Below are 24,278 nucleotides of genomic sequence, written 5' to 3'. Positions count from 1 at the left end.
CTACTGATTCAAACACACAAGATAAAGCAAAAGATCATTGTCGATCGATAGGCCATGTTTTACACCTGTACTACGCATACATTTATATGTAAAGCTACACACCACCCATTTCTTAATCGGATGAGACAATCGACCAGAAATAGAAGAATCGTCTATTAATTTAACAACTGGCTATCACAAGACGACATAAAAGCAAAATGGAGCGTGGTGGCGGAAATTCACTCGGGTTGTAGCTTTAGAGAGGAGATTCTTTAAAGTTAAGTAACAGGTTTCAAAACATTTATTCATTATAAATACAATATTTGTTTTGTGCCTTACTCCTTCAAAACTAAGTTTGGATGAGTCAAGTAGAAGGCTGTTTCTTTACCATTATTATCTCTTCTGTACAATTTCCTCCGCACAAATACATTTTTCTCATCGAGATAGACGGACAACAGTTTTCATATAATATTATTCTAACAATTGAGTTTCGTTCGTGCACCGTTACAATAATTAAAAGGATTGCGATATGTGAAAGAAAATCTTTCTATGAAAAATAGCACTGTCCTGTACTGGCAAAATTCACAATATCCTGAGGAAAGTAGCAAATCTTGTCATATGCAAAAACCGATCAATTTGCGAACCGTGATAATTTTCTTATTTTCTTTTCTATCGAGTTAAGGCAATTTTTTCTTTTTTTTGTTGTTGTATTTTTGCTATTAGATACTGCGATTAAAAAGGTGTTAATTTTTATATGATTAAAACTCGCGCACGGTTATTGAGGTTTGCAAGCAAGGCTACCCTGGATATGGATTAATCATTATATGATCATCGTTACTTCTAATGCTCCATAATTACAGATAAAAGATATTTCAATTAGTAATTTGAGATTATTCCTCTCTGTGTGTATATTAAATTACGTAAATAAAGAGTTTTATAAAGCACGTGCATTCGTATATGTGCGTGTGTTGATAGAACAGCATTTTACGCCGAATGTTTCATTCCCATATCCTTTCAATACAATTGAGAACAAAAGCTTGTAAATTTATCATCGTATAGAGAAGCTTCTGGAAAAGTTTCGAGGTATCGTTAGACTCGCAGAATAAAATTCTTTGCTTAAAAGACGATAAAAGGGAGCTTTGAAAATAACAATTTTGGCAGTTGATGGAAATCAACGCAAAACTCTATCGAGCATAGATAGTCACGGCTTTTTCACAAGCATGTCTCGTTTTTATACAATTTATACACGTATTGCTTTCGTGACAAACAACCATCAGTCCGTATCGCCTGACATTATTAATCGACACTTCAATATTGTTCTGCTTATGTATTATGGTCCCTACAAAAAATACATTAAATCTATAAGCAATTTATAGTTTAATCATATATAGATATATATGTTTTTAATATATATATATATATATTTATATATGTACATAACACTTTAATTTTAGTATGTTCGCTATGATTCCTACCTAATACTTTAATTGCAAAATTTCTCTAATTCGTTCATTTCCTCTTACTATCGCCTGGGAATGTCGGATAAACAAAACGAGTTGTAAATGAAATCGGCTGTCACACATTAATCGTACTGCTTAATATAAAATAATAATTATAATAACGATAAAACTAATACTAACACAAAACGATAGCAAAGGGGACTAATAAAAATAGTGGGTTAATTTGGATAAAATTGCATACGTCGTGGAAGAATCTTGTATAAGAATCAAATATCTATGCATAGAAGGAGTAATATTATTAAGTAACGCAATACCGAGAGATAACTACTGTTTAATAACTATATTATTCTATCGCGATATGTATTTATTACGCTGGCCACTTAAAATCGAAGCGCATTTATTCTGAAAGGATGGTTCGATCGATTAAAATAAATACCAAGATGTTAAATGCTCCAATAAGGATTTAAGAGTCAGACGATTGAGTCCATATTGGCGGTAAAGAACTTGTTTCTTATATTTACTACATTTTTCTTCGAGTAACTTTACTGATAAGCCTATTACCCCGAGGAATTCAATCAGAACAAATTCAGATCGGTTGATATAAATTTTTCTAACATTTTTCCAATTTATGCCATAATACGTGGTAGCGTTAGTTACTGTCTTTTCGAAACTGCAACACCATTAGTGTCCTCAATATGTGAATTAAACCAAGTTTGCTTTAACATACATATACATGTATAATCCTTCTATGTACTCACAGCACTTGTTTTATCGTATTATCTACAGCTTTCTGCAAAGTCCACTGTTCCAAAGGATGTATATCACAAAGTTAGGTATATGTATATGCAAAGTGTATAAATATTTTCTTCCATTTCCTTAAATCAATGGAGAGAGGGTGAGTGCAAAGTGCAATGGAGAAACTTTTGGTTAAATAAGTATTCCATGGATAATAAACAAGCAACGAATGAATAAAAACTTTGTCGTACGTTGTACTTATCGAATGCTTCCGTTTGCCTACATTTATTAAAAATAGTGGAAATGGGTAAAGCTGCATGGATTTTTCTTATCCCTCTTCTGTACCCAACAAACCATGTCTGCATTTGGTCTTCTTCGACTGTCTTCAATTAGATTCAACTCTTTCTATTTCCTGTAGCTATATTGAAAGCTTTGGACGATAGAGTTGTAAGATGTACTCAATGAATGGAAAAATTCCACATAGCTCAGCCTCATTTCGTCATTATTTATTTTAAAGGTACGTGATAACGTGAAAATCAAATGATTAAAGTAAATTTCCAAATTTCAGTCGTTCAGCTCTCATTTATTTTCCATGAAATCCTTTCTTAACCGAATAAGCTCTTGCTCCATTTTCCATACTCTAATCGTTCTTTTAAAATGATTTGTGAATATTGATACACCTTGTACATTTGTATATAGCGTATGCAGAGGCTTCAGAAATTCCAAGTTACAAAGATCTCGTGGGTCTCGAAGATGATAGGAACAGTTGACTTTGAAGGAGGGCACACGTCGATCTTAAAAATTGCCCCTAAAATATTGTAGCGTGTACACTACTAAATTCTTGAGGAAAAAAATTGACAGTGAACAGGCCAAACAGCAAAAGTGATATTCTACATGCCTAAGTGTAACATAAGTAATCAGCTTACTGTTTTTACTCTTCTAGTCGAGAATGGCTTTAAATTACATAAGGTTACAGCTATACTTCTAGTTTATAACAATAAGAGAGCTTCGTACCCGAAGTGCCGCAAACATTTATATGCGTGACTCGAATAAACTGATATAAATTAATAAATGTAACACTTGAGAAAAATCAAGCAATCTTATTAACATCCATTTCCTTTGCATCATGGAGAAAAAAACTTAAGAAAAATAATTGTTCATTTGTTATACATCATAGACTGTTCATGATTTTTGTGCAATCTCAATTCACTTAAATACGCGATCTTAAACCCTATTAAATTCCATTCCTGAGTATATTTATACATTTCCTTTAAAGTTCTCGAAATAGTATCGTTTCGAAAGACTTTCAGGTACAAAACTAGTAGACTCACCATAAAAATTTATAAGGTGATAGCATAAAAATCAAATTTTCTCCAAAATTTTAACAATCGTTATACATATTGACTCTGCTATTACTTCCACTTAAATATTCATTACATGTTAAGGAAAACCGATGCCTTTCGTTGCTTGGAAGCATTGTATTTGTCACCATCATGAGATAATGACCTACGTCATAAAGAAGAACTCTTTCATCCTTCACGTAGAAACTTTCACTCTATTTTCTAAAAATTTTATAGTATGCTCACATTTTTTGGATGCAACATAAAGTGAAATAACAATGTGTACGGAGATCACGGAGTTGCTATTTAAAGCGCGGTACCGACGGTCCTATACTCTTGCAAATTAAATAAAACCATTTTACGGCAAAATTAAAATAATCATATGATTACTCTTACAGCTACATCTATTACACCGCTAAATTGACTACTTATTATTCTCAGAAATCCTATTCTTAGTTATAAAATTAATTGTAGCAGTTAATCTGCAATTACTGATGTTTATTTTATACTTCGTATAGATCATTATATCCATTACTTAAATAAGTATTTTCAATTATATGTTCGTCTAGTCTTGTATTTCTTAAGGCAGGAATTTGTATATTTACATATTCGTCCTTACACTGTCCTTAGTGTCGCCATCTCACAAGGCTCGTTTCAGTATAATTCATTTTTCTTTCAGACGATGTGATCAATCGAATCTCATTGCATAATTTCATAAACCTTTCAAAAACCTTTTTCATTAGAAAATTTAATCCGTTAATGCAGAATATATTATTATTCACTGCTTATCCAAATTAAATCGTACCCACGTGTATTACATAACTACTTATTGACATTATATACTGTCTCGCTTTTAAAAACATACGCTCTAATGATATCTTCTTACGCTAACCAGATCATCCGTAAAAAATTTGTGACAAATTATCTCTCGCAACATATGTACTAGTACTATAATTCTTATTATGCATCTCGACTGCTAGCATTATGTTTACTTTAGTCGCAAATCGAGCGTGGAAAGCATTTATATTTTGCTCGAGTTGCAAATGTTAACATAACTTGTCACAAATCAATATATCATTATTTTGATATACATTTCAATAAAATCCCTAAAGGAAAATAAACATTAAACCTTTCTATCGTGGATTTCCATTTTACCAGTTAAAGGTTTAATTTCTACGTCCGATTCATCTTGTGTCACAGATGATTGCCTTGTGTCTGGAACATCAACCTCCGTTGCACTTTTTGTCGAATCTTGAGTGTGCTGAGAAGACGCTGTCTCTTCAAGATTCGTGGATTTCGTGGCTTCAGTCGGTGACGAAATAGACGATGGTGATTGCGTTTCAGAGTTCAAGAAAGGTATATCTCCATCTCTCAAATTCTGATGATGAGGTCTTTCTTCGAAAACTGTGAACAATAGGCGTAGTGAAGCTCATTATTATTATTATATTTATTTCAATTTTCGGTCTTATCATAAAATACGTATACTCACGCTTGTCAAGGCTAATAATAGATCCTACAAATTCATTTACAGTTAAGGATACCGGTTGGTCTTCCAGTTGCTTCCTCCTCCTCACTAGCCACCAATCAACCAGAAATAAGGCCAGGGCCAATATTTTAATACCCGCGCATAAACCAACGTATCTATTGAATTTAATAGAAATCAGTATTGCTTCTGTAAATATATTAATAAATCGAATAGTTTTCAATTTGCCCTACCTGTATCTGAATTGTTCAATATCATACAATAGGCAACGTCCACCTTTCTCACCACAGGTACTCTTCCAAAGTAAACATGTTGAGTCAATTAAGTTACCAAAGAGTATAGGTGCTGGTATATAACCAAAAAGCCTAAAAATCACAAACTGCATGCCAAGAGCAAATGATCTTTCTTCCTCGGATACAGACCTGAAGAAGCAGTTTTATTTCAGAAAATATGCTATTTTATCATTTGTATCGGTATATTACTATCCGAGGAAAATTAACTATTATCTTACCGTAAAACTATCATTAGCAGCGGCATTTGAGTAACTGCCACTATGAAAGTCATGAAAAAGAGTAAGATTAAGAAAGGGAAAATAGTTCTACAAGGTGAAGTGCAGGGTCCAGCTGTGGCGACTGGTACTACTGTTACTTCTGCAAACTCTGGTGCGGCAGGTGGCAACATTGTCAAGTTTCCATGAATACCTGAAGGAAAGGAAAAGAAGGAAAATTAAGCATAATATAGGAGCTAGTTATTTCTACTTTGCTAAAGTAGTAGGGGAAATATAATCTGTATACTTACAAGCACAATTGGTAAAATTGGATTTGGAGCTAAAAGCAGTACATCCAGCGTGACAAGGGCTGAAGTAAGTTAAACCGTTATTTCCACAAACTGGCTCGACGTCGTTCATTCGACATTCGCAACCAAAATTGCACGCGGCAGTGAGATTGACTTGAAAAGGTTCGTGTCCTTTTGTGCTACTATTGAAATACGGTATTGTGGTCCCAGCCATCTTAACGTTATCGCAACCAAGGAAAAACAATAGCCCATAACAAATTAGGCAAATAGCATTAGACACTAAAACGAATTGCACTGCCCCCTTTGGTCTCAGTTCTAATCGCTTTAGAAGGCATCCTCCGAAAAAAATTCCGATGCAAGCACCGGGTATAGCGATGGATCCAGTGAAGATACTGGCCTGACTTTTTCCCAAACTAAATTGCGTCTCCAGATATTTGGGGAGGAACACGACAAAGCCCGATACTATGACCAACTCCATACAAGCACCCAAACAAGTTACTACGTATACGGGATTACAAACTAGACGCCACATACTTCGAGGAATATCTGTAATAAACAAGAAACGAAAAAGAAAAAACAATTAAGTAAAAAGCAGTACTTATTTACTAGATATAAATTAGAAGTTACAGCAGAAAAACAATTACCTTTCACATCTTTCCCATATCCACTATCGCCCATAGGTGGCTCTTTTTTTGGTTCTTTCGCTTGTTCCTTCTCATTAGCGGGCTTAGGCTTATTCTTCTCCATAATCCTTATCTTTTCTTTTTCCCGTTGCAAAGTTTTAGGAAAACTAAAGAACGGTACTGCTACCAGAATGAGAAGTAAGCCACACAATAAAAATCCACCCCACCACATACCGACCCAACGATGGTCACCAGGATCTAAAAATAAATTATTCATTGCGATATTTCTTTGCACCGAAGACGTTTAAACGCCTGACGAATAAATTGAACGTTCTCTTGACATCGTACCTATACTTATGATATTTGCAGAGAATGAATCCATATGGAAAGAGAGGAGATATGCACCGAGTAAGAATCCTAGAACTGGACCAAATGCAGCCATACTATACATACAACCTGAAAAGTGGATATACAGTGTAAATACACATATGTACATAAATTGATAATGATAATGCACGATGAGCATACCGATATATAGCGAAGCACTTTCTGGCCTGACATGATCATCGATGTAGGTGGTGCCAAGAGTAAATAAGGGGGAGCCACCACAGCCTAATAGTAGTTGAGCAAGTACGAATAACATAACAGGACCAGCCGTAGATGGAGATCCTTGTATACAGTTATCGCCTCTTAAATTATTGTGAGGTGCCAAAGGAGGTGACGATAGCCCGGAAGAAAGCCTACCTGTAATTTTTAAGAGATTCCATTGAAACTTGAATTATTATTCTACATTTGAGAAGAATCGTAACAAATTGAACAATTCTCGATGGAAATCAGCGGTGATTCCATAGAAATCAGGAAACACTTTAAAATAAATTGCACTGTTATTGTAAACGGAGGGATAACAAGGATAATCATCCGAGTTACCTAATCCCATGTCTTGTTCGCGTAACGATATCCCACGACAAATATTATCCGAGCTTGAGTTGTTCATGGTTGTCGTTAGATTGGGCTCTGCTGTAAAATGTGGCACCATAAAAATCATTGATCCAAGTCCCATGATTACTGCACCTGTGACATACGTTACATCAATTCTCAATAAATTGATATTTATTAGAATTACGTAATTTTCTACTGTCACATGACTTTTATGTTTTAATGTTTCATTTGTACCAATTGCGATCCAGACGGGGATGTGTCTCCTGCTTCCGAGATAGCTGACGAAGATGACGGTGATGACGTTGCCTATCTCGTACGAGCTCGCAATGAGCCCCGACAGACTGGACGGGATTTCAAACCTCTTCTCTATGGTCGTAATCACAGAATTTATATAACCCGAACTAAGAGCCTGCTGCAGCGTCACGAGAAAGGATAAGAGGAATACGAACACCTGAAAAAAAAAGGAACAAATTAATAAATTGATCACGATGTGCAGAGTCAATAATAAATTGGGGCCTTTTCACTATCCAGTATTCCCTCCAAACACATTTTCTTGCTTCATTTCCGTACTCAATTATTTTGAGTCGAACATTTGGATACGTTTCAATTGAACATAAAAGGATCTTACTAAACGTGTAAACAGGAATTACGTCATGTGTTGGAGCTAGCAAGCATCTCCCTCTTGAATTCGTAGAGCTCAATCGATGTGCTTAAGTGGATGATACTTTATTCTTTTAAAGTATCCACATGGAAACACGTGTCAAGCTCCATGAAATACCTCGCGTAGTAACATCTATTCAAGAGTCTCGTGAAGTAACAAAATTCACATATTTTTTACTGATCTTTTTACTCGTATGTAATAGTACGGTATCAAACGAATCTTGAGCATCAATAGCAAGGAATAATTAAGAGGTGTCTGATGAAAGGAATAAGCTTAATCGATGATTCATTTTGTAGGTTCTTTTCTTCAGAAAGTATCTTTGCTGTTTTTGCTCAATCGTTAGGATGGATAGTAATTTTATCTCTGATGGCTACTCTTCTGGTTTAATACCGTAAGTCCTTTCACACGGTGAGTCACGGAATCCGCTTCTTACATCCGTGTATACTCTATAGAGGTACGTAATACATTATAGAGCGTTGTCTCTACTGAAATAGATCAGGCACTACCGGTTGAAAAAGATCAATATCAATTTAAACCGAAGAATACAAACCTTTATTCCAGCAAACTTTTGTATAAAGAGAGGCCTGCAGCTTAGGATACCACATTCCTTCAAGTCAGGATTGTATGGCGATGGCTCAGCTTTTTCCTTCTCGGTCCTGCAAACATTTTCACCATACATAAACTTGAAATTTCACTTTCAGACAAATCATTGGTAACAAATCATGTAGAATAAAACCCACCTGTCCACCATGGAAGCACTTGGATTCCTGCTGTGACATTTGATGATAAAATCTCTGCAAAAAAAAAATTAATCCATTATTTATGGCTGTTGTACAGCAGGAATAGAGACAAAGAACACACGAGAATAGTATAAACTCTGAATGTAAGTAGAATGTTTATTCTACACAGTATATTGTATATTAACACGTTACATACGCTGCTTCGAGTTACGTAATTCGCTCGGGCTAAATTCATGCCAAGCGTTTATTACTTGGTGATACATTTGGCACGTATGCAAGTAGCATTATTGATAGAAATTCACTAGAACATTTTTAGTGCGAGAGTAAGATAGAGAAAGTGTTTATGGTACAACCGTTAGGATCAGCTGAATCCATTCTACGTACCAAAAAATGTGTCATGGTCGGCATAACAAATAATTGTCGACTGACTTTCTATACATATACCATATAATTCTATCGAAACACTTATATTCCCCCTGATTTTCAGTAGGAGTTTAATTAAAGAATACGTATTTGGGTCAATAAGCTGTTTTTAAAAAAAAACTTCCTAGCAGATTTAATTATAGCTCGTCGTCGACCTTACTATATTTCAAATGGTTAATTCCGTATAAATCAGTTTCATGTTTTTTCTCACAATTCCAGACAGCGTATCAATAACAATCATCTATGTACGCGTACACCAATAAATGGTTTTTCTAAAAAAAAAAAAAAAAAAAAAAACTGCAAGGAGAACGAAACGATGATTTCTCATCGTATAAACGATATTTGATTTTGTTTAATTAGCACTGCAAGAGCAGCCAGCCTGGCGAGCGATGCACGCGCAACGAATGATTCAAGGTCAAAGTTTGAGAATAGCAAACGAACGATACATCGATGACTTCAGCAACGCCTTTCATTTTCCAATTGCATATTTTCGCCAGTGAAGCGTTCTTCGGTTGACTCGTCGAGTTTTGCACGTGTCTTTATTATTTGGATGGATAATAAAAAGGAACGAATCACACGTGCTCGTACGTCAATATGTCTATACTTTCGTGGGCAGCCTTGCACACGTGTCGATGACTTCACAGTCCTTTCCTTTCCCTATCGAACAGTCGCCTCTCCTTTCGAGGTTCTCCAAACAAAGGAAATACAGGACAAAGCGGAATCCTCGAAAAAAAAAAAAGAAGCAGGGTGTAAATAATTTGTAATCGCTATTGAGAAACTCACCTGTGGTCCACGAGGCCAGAACTGGGGTTTCTACTGTGGCACCTAATGACGGTGTCATGGGTCAGCCTGCTACCACCAGCCTGAGTAGAGTCTCCAGTTTCACCAGTCGTCCCAGTACTCTCGGCATAAAGTCCTGTCATGGCGTACATACTTTCGTTCCTCCGATGCCCGGCATGGTAATTGCTGGCGGACTCGGACCTATAAATCACACGAGCGTAACTCGTTAATGAACAATAATTAGCTCCCCGATAACCTGGCTATCAGAAGACTGCACCCACCACCCACCACTTCTTCGACATCTCGCGCTCCTGTCTGACAATCTCTCCCAGATGTACGCATGAATAATTATTGCGCTGCTTAAAACTACTCCAGCTAAATATCCAGTAACAGTTTTAACGAGGTAACAAAACTCGCTGATGAATGGATCTCTTTTAATCAAGCCTATTGAATAGGATCCTTGACATTTTACCTTCCCACGACTATGAGTTTAAAAACAAAAAAACTCTTTCTAAATTCGACGAATCTTCTTCGTCCACTAGTTTTAAGCAAATATATCAGAGGTTCATTAGAGTTGCAATAATTGCCATCGCTATGTATAAACATAAATTATACAATTTATACAAATTTGATATAAGGACAGAAAGAGTTTTTGTAAAAATAATGGAAGCCTTTGGGGCTGTCGCATGCGTGTGGAAGAAGATGAAATTACAGGTTGCGCTTTGTAACGAGAGAGGCTCGTCGTTAACGCTTCGACGGATTCTTCGTGGAAAGTAATCCTGAGCCGCGTGATCGGCTATTGCAGTAGCTTGCTCGAGTAAAGCCTAACTAAAGGAAGCCTATAGTCTAGCTGACGCAAGAACATTTGGAAAGGAAGTAGCTTGAGTGAGCGAGCAGGATATGCAGGGTGAATTTCAGCATGAGATATTTGCCCGTCCAACGTCCAAGAAGAAGATTCACCTTTTGTGGCTGAAGCCACCGTAGCTGTCGTTCCTTTTGTGGCCACTTTCGGAACGTTTGTGACCAAAGGCACTGGATATGCTCTCGGCACGCTTGTGACCGCTCTCGGACCGTTTGTGCCCGATGAAACCAGCACCGCCGGACTCGGTACGTTTGTGAGCGAACATGCTCGAGCTCGAGCCGTTTCTTTTGTGTCCGCTCGTAGACGCCATCTCCTTCCTTTTTTCCCAGTCTCCCGCCTTTCGTAATGCAATTACGAATTTAGCAATGACATGCTGTGTCCGGCCGTTCCAGCCTCCTGAAATCAAAATAACTTTTACTATTTTATCTCAACACACACACACACACACACACACATATATATATATATATATATATATATATATTAATTTTACAATTTTCTATCAATTGCCATTGCTCCAACTTTAGTCGCATTGCCTCATCGACCAATGAGAATCTCGAGAGTTTGTAGGATTTGTACACAGGAAATTGCGCGAAAGGGCGGGAAAATTCGAGTCTAAAGGGAAATATCACGCGAGAGCTGCTATCAATTAATATTTGTGGTATGAAACGGTTCAATGAACCCATTTCTCTAAGGTCAGGACCATTGAGCAGCGTAATGTTGCTGCGCGCGCACACGTTTTTATCTCTTGTATATGGACAACCAGACGCGATAAGCTTATTTCGTATTTACTTTACCATCTGTTTAATAGCATACATTGGACTATGAATTTCTATTGCTTCGTTGGAACTATAAAATATAGCTATACTCGTCGTGATCCAACGAACGACTAAGAAAATTGAAATGTTTTGCGGCGTTCAATGAAAAGCCAAAAGAGAATTCAAGAAAATTGAAGAAACATTTGGAACGTTGGAACTATAACTATATACACTTATAGATAGCTATATTCATCATGATCCATTGAACAACAGTGCAATTGAAATCTTTTGTAGCGCTGAATGAAAATCCTGAAGAGAATCCAAGAAAATTGAAGAAACTCTGAGATGGATTTAATGGAAAAATTGTGCAAAATTGTCCTCAGGCTATGAATCCGTACTGCTTTATTGGGACTATAACTATCCACTTATAACTATAGGTATACTCGTGACGATCCATCGAATTACCACGCAATCGAAATCTTTTCTAGTGTCCAATGAAAACTTCAAAGGGAATCCATGAAAACTGAAGAAACTTTGAGAGGATTCTAATGGCAAATGATTCTCAACCTATGAATCTGTATATTGGTTTATTGCAACCGTAACTGCGTTGAAAAAAATTTATTCATGTACAGAAATGACTAGTGATCCATTATACGCATCGATGAATTTTATTCACAATTCTAACGAAATATTATTTCCAATTAGAAAAAAACGATCCATCGAAGAGCCATGCACGCGAGGCAAAACTTTTGTAGCTTCGAGGAATAAAAATAGTTGAAAGAAAGAGAGAGTGGAAGAAAAGTGAAGAAACTTTGAAAGAGGTTTAATGGAAAAATGGTGGAAAATGGTCCTGGCGAGTGTTGCGTGGTGCGTGCGGAGAGCGAGTGCATTTATTCGAGCACTATCCGAGAAGTTTGCGGTAAAGATAATCGCAGGAAACTGGAGATTTAGCGGAGATTACTCAATGGAATGACTTGACACGCATGAGTTTTCCAACGCTGTCACCTGCGAGAGTCAGCCAGCCAGCCAGCTCGCACAGGTGCTGCGCTGCTCTCCATGCAAGCAGCCCAATTATAACGCGTAGAATGCGAGACGTTCAACGAAGAAAAAAATAGCTTGATTTCTTCCTCAACTTCACCACCAGAGTTTATAATAATTCTTTCAAAACTATCGAGCCAATTTCACTCGCTCGCTCTTTGCGCGCTATATACTTAGATATATATAAGCAAAGAAAGACGCGAGCGCGCACGGTCGCGGTACGATGAAGCAACATTACGCATCATGATAGTTATTCCCGTCATCGCTAAATGAACTTGGCAAAGAAGAAACTCCTTCCTTCGCCCAATATATCCTTTATTTCTCTCTTCGCGTCTCTTTTTTAGCTTATCGACCGACCACGTCCTTCGTTTCTTTCCGATGAAAAATTAAGCGAGTTTCGCCTTTCATAGATTATAGTTGCCTAACGATTGCCAAATCGAAACAGTATATGTATAGTATATTCTTCACTATAGAATACATCTTTAATAAGCTCACATAGTTTGTGAAATTCTTCACGAATCTCTTTGGAGTTTTTTATATTTATACAGTTTGTACAATTATCGTGCTTTACTTCTTAATAATTATATAGCCATTATAGTTCAAGAAACTCGTGCATATGGGAGAATTATCCTCGGAGCTAATCATGGATGATTGGCGTTTCTCTTTTTTCTTACAATCGACGAGATTTGGCAAATCTATGGAAATTATCGTGCGAACTTTGTGGAACTTGACATTTGACTCGTGGTAATGTGTGGAATGGAGGTAATTAGAACTGGGATGAAACGTGTTGGGGGGTGTACAAACTGCTGAATCGCGAGCAAAACTTCCAGCGAGTTGGCGAGGAGCGTCGAAGAGAAATAAATCGCATATTTATACATGCGGTGCTGGATGAACCAATATTTGCGCAAGCGGTTTAACAAAGAAAAATACCTAGCGCTGCTTGAAAACAAAGCAGTCTCGAGCTCTCGATAGACTGCGAACGAGCAGATAATGAATATAAAAGAAATCAGAGAGGAGAGGGGTATAATAAAGTAGTAAATTCAACGATTTACGAAGGAACGAATTGTCGAGTGGATCATTTTAGTTTCGAGTACTTTTTGCATCTTATCCTGCAGAGTTCAAATTCTTTCGATTGACCACTTTCCAAATACTTCCTCCAACAAGCACTTCCTTATAACCAGCAGATGGTCAAGACTCCCTTTGAATGATTCCATCGATATCAACTAGTGGAATTCCATTAATCGCTACACCACCCTACTGTCCCAATGTCCTCGAAAAACTTCATACATCATTTTCACGAATTGCGTGTCCCCGGAAACTCATCCTCATTTGTCATCGTCCAACCGAGAAAGCGACGAGTAGATAATGTAAGAATCTTTGTTGGAACCCCTACCTTGCTTTACAAATATCCTACAATTTATCATAATATTTCAAAGAATCGTAGTAATTTGCTAGTGTATGTTTAACTACATTTTTTCAATCGAATTAAAAAGTACGTAAATATTATTTATCAGAGCTAGCCAAGATTTTGATAAAAAAAAATCCACAATTTCTCTAGAAAAAGTTGGTTATCTTTAGCTTTTACGGGGATAAATTCGAGGTTGGATGAAGAGAACGGAAGAAATCGCTGCAGCAGTATTGACAGGAGTATCGAGCAGAGGCGCAGCATGTGTGACATTAGTCACTGGTTATCGTATTTCAATGTTTGCAGTCATGGACAAACGTCAAACTGATAATAAAAGATACTTTAAGAATCGCGATATGCGTCGTTGGCGTCTCTCCAAACTTTCCAAACAGTGCTGCATTAAAAAAAGTTATCATAAAAAATATCCTCTATCTCGATAAGAGCATAATTCTCTCTCTTTCTCTCACTCTTTTCAAGAGTTTGATTAATTCACATTCCCGGATGAAGACTTATTACTTCGAGACTAAGAGTTTTGAACGGGAAGCCAATTTCCATTTGTACGTCTCTCAAGTTTAACGAGATAAGAAATGGACGGGATTGGTCCGTGTGGCACTCTAATGAATTTACGATAATGTTATCCCTCGACTGACTTCTTTTGGCTTTATCGAATCCATTGAAAATTATTACGCGAATTCGTAGATGGAAAGTTATCTGACACGACTCGTGACCTGTCAACCATGACACTGCGATTATTCTAGAAGCTTGAAGCTTCCAGAGATTTTTGTCATCTCTCTCTCTCTCTCTCTGGACGAATTTGACAAGAAGCACACGTGGTCTCCAGAATGTAAAATATCGATAAAAAAACCAGCCAGCTTCTCGTATTCTTTCAGTAAAAAATTGTACTACCTCCCACGAAGGAGTAGAATATTTCAAAATTAATGTTTCAGCAGTCTTTGCATTGGTTCGACTAGAGACGCAACTAACGATTGATTTTTAGTACGCATCGATATTAATTTAAACTAATATACAAAGTTTGGGATCGAAACAGGGTTTAGAGCTATTAAATTTCGGTGGTTCGATCGCTCCTAGCAATGGCGTAATTAGAGTATTGCGTGTGTATTGAAATGTGTGTACCAATGGAGCTGATACGTGTCAGAGGCAAAGTGACATAAGATACAAGGAAACAAAGTACACCGGGTCGTCCCTGCCGTCGAGGCCGCATTAAACAGAGCTTGACATGCCTCGAATCCAAACGTGACAATTATCGCAAATAATATTCCAACACGATACACAATGTGCTTTGATAAATTTTCCCCAAAGAACCCGATACACCCCGACGGCTGATCGATCCTCGGAAAAAGCCTCGTTTAAAATACAAATTTCAATTTGCATAAATTAACATGGAATGAGTCGTTAATGGCAAAAAGCTTTTATATGCCTTTAAGGGATTTTTTGTTACAATTGTAAGGAAAGAAAGAAAGAAAGAACGAGGAGAGAAAATTTGTCCGAGTTTCGTGCAGCTCGTGCATGGGAATATCAGTCACGAAATCGTCCCGGGGTGAAACTCGGATGGAATCGACGCTTCGACGGCGAACGCTAGCATCGCAAAGCGTTTTTTCCGCCATTGCGAAAGGCGTGATTATTTTGGCGCTTGTGCTAGGATATGCAGGGGAGTAAAAGATTGACCCAGTAACACTCCATCCAGCAGTGGCCGTTCCGAAGACTTTCCAGCACGCGAGAGACCATTCAATCTTCGGCCAGGAACTGATGCTACTCGCACAAGAGGCCAGGGACGCTTCCAACTAGCGCAATTCGACTAATACGCGGCTCACCCACTGCGACGACCGTGCCAAATCTAGAAAAATGCTAGGATAACTTGATCCATCCTTCCCCTCCCATCCACACCTTTACTATCGTCATCTCCAACATTTTTAACATCAACTCTGATCAGTTGCAGGTATCTTGTTAAATTTCCTACGAGTTTGCCAGGTTCTTTTATAATTAAATTATGCGATGCCTGAACTCGGATATCGGAAAACAGCGTATTTCCTCTGACCTATATCTCTTGATTGGCTGGCTGCGTTTCCCACAGGTTCCCAACTAAAAAATAAATAAGTATTATTTATCTATATAAGACTGCGGCAGTCGATGGTAAATGAAAATTCAGCGAATGCTCCAATACTTATGGCAGGACTCACGCGAATAGCGTAATGCACCGTCCAACTAGCGAATTGCAAAATACGTGTAGCTTTTACGAGTATCGACTTTTTCTTCTTCATATATATATATATATATATATGCGTGTATGTACGACACGTGTCTCTATGTTGTATAATTCCGCAGAAGAGAAGAGTGTGTACAAGGAATAACGCAAATAGCACCAGTGAAAACTTGGGGCCGAACCTGAGAAAGTTTCGGAGCTTTGAAAAATTACAAGATTCCTTATTTAACGTTGCAAAGTGGAATGTGTTCCGCGCTAGGTGAAATTAGGGGCGGATATTCCGGCCACGTAGCCGCAGAACTCGGCGATGGCCTCTTGCTACGCGCAAATTTGCCAGTTTTACGCCAATGCAGAAGAATATTATGCGACGTTCCAGTTTAGCAAACGACTAAATTGCTAGCTATTGCAATTTATTATTTGTATATCGTTATAGGAAAATACGAGTTCTCACTTTTACTCTGCTAAACAATGTTCGATGTCCTTATAATTAACTTTACGATAGTCTCTGACTATCGAGCGAATAGTCTCGAGTTTCCTGTGAACCAGATGTGTCGCAAGCTCTTATTGTTCTCGCGATCTCTGATCGGCTACTTCAGCAAGAATTACCTTTTCGAAGCAGAGCTCTCTTCGATATTGGCTTCTTCGTCAAATTCTACTCACCTCCTCGACGTGCAGTGGATGAACCAATAAACACTCCAAAATAACATTGATTTGAACAAGAGGAACATATTTCCACGAAACGTTCAACTTTTGCAGGTTGTTGAACCACGTAGACTGATAAAAATAAATCTTGCTCAGTCTCAAGAAGGATGATTAGTACTGGATGACTTTAAACCCAGTGACAAAGGTGGGGCAAAGTAGTGTAGCGTTTTATACGGTACTCCCAAAGATTGCAGCTATTATCGAGACAATGAACAACACGTTTGATTGGATTGTTTCGCCGGATACTTCATTCCACCAAGAATTCTCAGCGTGATAACAAGATTCCAGCATGAGAAATAGAGGAGAGTAGAGAATCCTTCCACCCCTAAAAACAATGAAAATCACAAGTTTTAATGGCTAAACGATTTTCGAACAGAGAAATTTATCCAATTGGATTCTCCGTGGCGAATATTATTCATCGAAAGAGCAAAGAAGCGAGACTAGATCCCACTCGATAGCCTAATTTAGGTAGGTTACCGGATCTCTTAAGTAACAATGAAACATGTTGTTATGTTAATAGAGACTGTATACATAAGGAGAGATTTCATTCTTGACTGATGATAACGGTACACGAAAATGTACAGTTTAATTAGCTATTCCCTCCTTTGTGTAATACAGAAAAGATATACCACAGTATAACTTCAGCATAAATTGAGGAAAATTAGATATTTCACGAATATTTGAATATCCTCCGTTGATTCTGAGAAAATTGGGGCTTCTGGAGATTCCTGGAAAAATTATTGAATTTTTAGCTGGTCAAATAAGCTTGGTTGGATGAATCAGGACAACTGTGACAAAAGAAGCGTTTACCTTGGTGTTTAACTGACGGTGGTAGAGACGTTCAACAACTGTATACGAGCAAAACCCATCTCTCTCTCTCTCTCTCTCTCTCTCTCTCTCTCTCTCTCTCTTTGTCGAAGAGAGGCAGGAACAAAGCAGCAGCAGCAGCCGACGAATATGAATCATGCGAAACGAGTTGTTGCGTTCTGGTGGTTTATGCGCTGGAGGGACAACCACAATTGGCACTTTTCACCGAAATCAAATTTTCCATCCAATAAGAGCTCGTGCGAATAGATTTATAGCCAAACACCCGTGCAAAGATACACGTTAATTTTACTGTCCGATTACCTAGAAACTCTTCAGCCAATACTTAATTTCCCTTGCATCAGGCCAATTAAAGTTTTTTAATTTTATGCAAATAAACGTGTTTATACAAGGCTTGCATCTCGAAACCCTGGAATCTTCCAAAGAAATAATTTGTCAGAAAATAGAACATCACCTTGAACGGCATCGAACGAACCTATCTTGGAAAGTCTCTCGGTTCAAGCTGTTTTATCTTCAAAGTAAGAATAGGATTAATTGCGTTTGTACTTGGAGAAGCACGTAGACCTGTACAAACTTCCCTCGGGACTGTTATGGAGTTTAATTCACTACTGATTTCTTCAGAGTGGAATCGTTATATTTTGAGAGATAGCAGAGAGATATTCTCTGAAAATCCATTCGTATTCACTACAAAGGTGTCAGGCAGGAATAATAATGTGAGCTTGCGAGAAACCCATACAGCAAAATTAGAGCATTTTACAATTCTTCCAATGAATACAATTAACCCAGTTTTGCCTTGATGAAGCACAAGCCAAGCTAATGGATCATTCGATTATAAGACTGCCGGCGATAAAATAGAATAATAAGCAAAACTCCACCAGCTTATTTATCGTCCTATCTTTTATATAAAACGTCTCCCTCGTGCAATCTTTCCAGGATCTTTAAAAATTCTCGCTCCTCCAAATATTACATTTTCCATCGAACGTGAACTTCTGAGTCTTCGAGGAGCAAAAATGGGAGCAGAAGAAACGTTTTACGAAAGTGGGTGGTGCGAGACGCGAGAGGAGGAAGAAATAATTGATAAGACGTCTAAAGCATCTCGTCGATTCTATCAACGATGATTAACGTCTTCTGACGTGTAACCAATTACAGGATAAACCGAGCAATTAATTATCGTGCAAACACTGGCTCGTTTCTCAGAGCTCGGTAATGCTATAGAGTAACCCCTCCCCCTTTGAAACTATTACTTCAATTTTCTTCCTTTCCACTGATCCAACGGAGCATCGGGGATTCTACGTAAATCCTTGTAGAGCTGCGTCGGTATTAAGTATATCGCAGCTGTGTCTACACTCCTACACACACGCTTGCCCACGTAAGTCGTCGATGTGTTGGAAGACTGTGCGAGGTGCACTGACACGCTCCTCGTGACGCATTTGCTCTTCGTGATTCCTTGAGCGTTGTCTTGAAAGACGGGGAGGAGGGCGGGGGAGGGGGGGGGAGGCTGCCACGTGGGAGGCCCTTATACACGACCCTCGAAGCTCCACCACGAGCCAGCCAGCTTAAATTATTTTTAACAACAAGTGACTTTTTTCTCCCCAAGGACAATGCTAAATCAACAAAAAATAATTGAGCAACGCTCCTAATGGCTGGGTCCACGCGCCAAGATTGACGGATTGAATGGAGAAAAAATCCAATGAGCGAGTGTCGAGCAGAGATCCGGGGTTCTTTGCCTTGGCTCATACTTTTACCGCCAAGCACCAGTACAGAAACGAAGAAACGGTAAATCTCTGCAAGGTTGCTTCTGTCAACAGTTTCTTTTTACTCTTTACTTCCTCCTTCCCAGCGTTTCTGTTCGACAAAAATATTATTAGTTGATTTACATGTATTAAATTCGTGGATATATTTTAGTAGGAATGGAACTTCACCCATGACTGATGTCCTGAACTATATTTATCGACCTCGACCCACGTCCCACACTTGGGGGGAATCTACGACTCTTTGCTTTCGTGCGTCAAAAATCCATTCCTCGGTGGAAGATACAACTACCATTTAAATAGCCAATATTTGTGTTTCTCAAGTTGCAAATTAGATAATGCTTGTGACAAAAATCTCTTTACGATCGAACAGTCGCAAGGTCCTTAATACGATGCCAAGGAAGCAGTTGAGATACATTGCAGTTTTTCTTACATTCTCGGAATACACGAGCCTTGAAACATTCTAGTATAAAACTGCTTTATCCTTCGACGAAAAATTGCATTTTGACTCATTCCACAATATCCAGCGCAATATTGTATACATATATACTTGACTTTTACAGCAATATAAAAGCTTCGAGATCAAAATGCTATTTGAATGGAGTCACCAAAACAATATTTACGAATTTTTAGTAAAAATCAATTCGTAATGCGTGGTGACTCGAGTTTCTTTATCATTAGTAAGGTGATTAATGAGATATTCGTGCGACGGTTGTTTACTTCGTTTCAATTGTTCCCACAATCTCCAGCAATATTGTATAGTTGACTTTTATATATACAACGATACAAAAGCGTCACTATAAAAAAAACTGCTTGAATAGAGTCAGCACAATAATATTTACGAATTTGTCATTAAAATCAATTCGTAAAGCGTACAGTGATTCGAATTTCTTTTTCACTGCTAAGTAATTAACAACGAGATCGATATTCGTGCGACAATCATTTACACCAGTTGATTTACGGTCGATAACGATATTCCCTCGCTGTAAAATTATTTATCACTAGATACACGTAATAGGAGAAAAAGGAATTAAGTGTAAAATTACGACTCGGACACACACTTTCTACGAGTGATTCGGTAACCGATCGACCTTAGCCTCGTTTCGCAGTGGAATGGGGAAATCGGGCATTATGGCGAACTTCTACTTTCTCCGTGTATGTGTTTACAGTCCTTACACGAATAATCCTTCCACAAATCCGGACGTGACGCCACTCTGAAGAAAAAAAAACATCGTTTTGTTATTAGGAAGTCGATTCCTGAATTCAGCAGGAAACAACGGTTCCATGGGTAAGACAAAAAAAAATGGCGTCGATTCCACGCTCGAATAGTACCGAGCTAACGGTTACCTTGCCTTAATGGCTCAACGAATAACTCGTGTACCAATCCTATTGAATTTCAGTTCTCTCAAAAGTTTTCTACATTATTTTTCAGAATTTATTTAGATTCCTTGGGACTTATTTTGCTTCCTCTTTAGGTACAAGTGTGTACATACGCATGTACGAGAATCCTTTGTCTCTTCTAAATTACTCCTATATAGTTTCTATCCTTGATCACTCTCGCAAAGCGTGCCTATATTTAATGCGTCGCTCGCGCTAATTTTAGCGGTCTATGCTCGAGCCCATTTGCTATTTTGAGAAAATTAGGGAACTGAAAAAAAAGGAAAATTTAATGAGATTCGAGAAAAAAAAAGAGACGAGGCGAAAGATTGAATGATATTATGGCGAATGCCATTGTGTTTTTAGCGGGAAACCGTGAGAGGTCTGCCGGGAAAACAGCCTCGTGTAATGGAGGTCGAACCTCCTCGAAGCTAATAATCGCAGCCTCTGCGACAAACAATATCGAATTATCGAATTCAACTCGACATCTGCCTTCTCGCTCGTTCACTTAGCAGTCTCGAAAGCAGCGAATAAACGCGACAGATGCGAAAGATTAAAATAACGACGACGATTGAACGTTCGTCGTTAAATCCACTTTAGCCAGTGTTCTTTTGTGGCGAGCATGCATATATAACGCAAAATGCTTTGCCGTGTCATTTGGAATGCGCTGCGACAGATTTTCAAAGTATAAAGTATTTATTATATACATACGTTTGACTGGCGACGTAAAAACATCGTAAAAAAATTGGCGTAAGAACCTGGAATTTGAGGTTATGTTATAGCGCAGCGATATTTATATGAAGGGACGCTTCGTTCGAACAGGGCAAACTTTCAAAATTCGTCTGCCAATGTTTACCTGTGAATAGATTTTATCTCAAGGAAATAATTGAGTAAAAAGCGTGAAAGAGATATATCTTTATTTTATTGAACGCTTTGCGACAATAAGATTGGACGTAACTTGATTTCCTATGCGAACAACGCCAAGTTTCACCACTTTCGCTTCTCAAAGCTGCGTAATATTCATTTCACTAGCATCATTCTCCCAATGTGTACAGTTAGTGACTACGCTACTTTATGTCGTCATATTTTTCAATCTGAAATTTGAGAAATTTGATTGATCGTTTAACTTTCTGTATAGCAGTAGGTAATGAGGTATATATATATATATATATACACGTTTAAATCGATCGTGAGTTACCAGAGGTTCAATGTAAACGCTCCCCAAGTTCTCTCATGTTTAATGTTAATGACGTACAGTTGCGATAACGCCGGCCGATAAGTTTTCTAGAACTCAATATCGCTGTTTTTAGTCTCGCGAGAGTAGAATAGATGAAAACAAAAATGGACAAAAACCACGAGTGGAGGAGAATTCCCGCGCGAAATCGAGATAAACTAATCAGAAGGGTTAAAACAAGGGTTTTTTATACGATGGTATATTTTGCGACGCTAAAAGTCATCTACATATTTTCTAGAGGAAGAAAGATGGCTGAAATTTTTAGAAATTTGAAATAGACAAGTTTATGTTGAGGCTGATGTGAATTTTGAACGGGACAGGGTCAAAGTCCTGTCGGATCCAGTGTAGCCAGACGCTCTCCTGAGTCGATCGGAAAGGTAAAACTGGCAAAAAAAGAAGACAACGCTCTAAAAAACATGATTTCGCTGTCTCCCGAAAGTATTTCATTGTACTACGACAAGCTGATCCGTAAACATTGGCCGCGACTATTGACAGTTAGTTGCTCGCGAAAAGAAACGAAGCTACAAATTATCTGTAATTACAACCACAAATCCCACGTTTTCTTTATTAAAGCAAACTCCATCGTAAATATCGTCCAGACCGTTTGTCTATGCGATATTTAAGTATTTTCATTTTCACAGTAAACTTTGAACGATTGACCATAATATAAATGCTATCCGAAAGCGACGGGACAGAACTTAATCACACAATTCAATTATCCCGATAAAGAATTAGGATCGAACGATGCAAGGAAAATCGAGAGAGATTTTTTGGTAGCTGGACGCAAGTTTCCGAGTTTCACTTATTTCTAGCAGGATTCTTAAATTTTATACATATACATATGGAATAAAACGGAGTTTGTTTACCGCTGCTGCACACGAACTGCGTAACACTGATAAGAATCTGAGAAAGAATAGCCTTTCAGACTCGAGAAAAGAGTGACAGAAGTGGCCCAACACTTCCGTGACTTCCCTCACAAAAATACTTAGTTAAAAACTGAGAACAATTCCTTAGATCACAATGTTCGAATAATCGTTCCAACGATTCACGTATCCAATCTATATAAAACAGTTTGCAAGAAGGAGTATAAAGCGTCGAATATTTTAGAACAATTTCTTATGGTCTGTATACGTGGGTGTGGAACGATATGGAACACCGTGAGAGAAAGAGAGATAATGCAGGTAAACTATACACCGCACGCTTGATTTGGCAAAGAACATATATGGATACCAGGGAAGGGTATCTTGATATTCGCTTCAGGAGTCATGGGATTGGGATAAAAGGGAATAGATATGTACGTGTGTGGTGGGATGCACGTAGACGAGTTTGTCTGACATATCAGAGCGACGAACGTTGGCGCAATTGATGAATCGATTGTTAGGTTAGAAAATAGTTGGCAAGACCAGTAAGACCACAGCTGATAGGTGAAAAGGGCGGAGAGAGTGAGAGGGGGGAGGAGGGTGGTAAAGTGGCAGATGTCTGAAGGATCTCTGTTGTTATCGGTCGTCTCTCTTACCCTAAGGACGCTCGCAGCAGCTCAGGAGACTCCTTTGTATCCAGGCCAGTGAAAAATCCTCCTGCTGACACCTCGGTCAGCAAATCTTGCGTACATTTAAATTTAATCACTTTCCACCGATAACTCAGCACTTAACTAATTCTCACACGCGTCTCCCTTCTTAACACGAAGACTAGCCGGCTGATCGGTGAGTATATCGCGGAAATCACATGGATAGTGTTCGACCGTCAGCTCACATCGGGGACCATAGACCAGCTGTGTTTTTGCCTGACCATTGAGGCATTAGCGCATGCGCGTTGATGTCAGCGCCATGTTGACTTCTCGTGGGGGGAGAAGGACTTTCTCGTAGTCCGCCAAATTTGAATCGTCTTTCCAATTTCCCAAAGAATAGCACTTTTTCCATAGTTTTGAAAATTATTTGTTCTTTCATATATAGACTTCTCAGCACGGGCTTATTGCTGGCTTCCGTTTAGTATTTGAATTTAAATTTTGATGGACAGCAAATTGCTTGTACGAGTAGTCGAATCAATTTTTGTTTTGGTGGAACTGATTTATCAATAAAATCGTTTGGCAATTGTGATTATATTTTTCGCAAACATGTGCTGAAGGATTGAGCGAATTTTTAGAAATA

General features: G+C 38.2%; 1 protein-coding gene across 1 annotated transcript; it reads right to left on the bottom strand.

Annotated features, from left to right (window-relative positions):
* Positions 1 to 262: 262 nt before the first annotated feature.
* Positions 263 to 23,883, bottom strand: Oatp30B (Organic anion transporting polypeptide 30B). The gene is made up of 15 exons (XM_066745058.1): positions 23,648 to 23,883; positions 10,919 to 11,216; positions 9,962 to 10,159; positions 8,756 to 8,809; positions 8,566 to 8,671; positions 7,589 to 7,805; positions 7,343 to 7,486; positions 6,944 to 7,159; positions 6,764 to 6,871; positions 6,437 to 6,673; positions 5,796 to 6,338; positions 5,509 to 5,698; positions 5,231 to 5,419; positions 5,004 to 5,155; positions 263 to 4,918 (listed from the first exon to the last, which is right to left on the bottom strand). Exons 2-15 carry the CDS (start codon positions 11,128 to 11,130, stop codon positions 4,638 to 4,640), a joined length of 2,847 nt encoding a protein of 948 aa, XP_066601155.1. The 5' UTR covers positions 11,131 to 11,216; positions 23,648 to 23,883; the 3' UTR covers positions 263 to 4,637.
* Between the last annotated feature and the right edge of the window lie 395 nt (positions 23,884 to 24,278).

Source organism: Prorops nasuta, unplaced genomic scaffold (assembly GCF_024137725.1).
Source record: "Prorops nasuta isolate Cenicafe-Biocafe unplaced genomic scaffold, Cenicafe_Pnas_1.2 PNAS00053, whole genome shotgun sequence".
NCBI lineage: Eukaryota > Metazoa > Arthropoda > Insecta > Hymenoptera > Bethylidae > Prorops > Prorops nasuta.
This window is presented reverse-complemented; position numbering and strand designations above follow the sequence as displayed.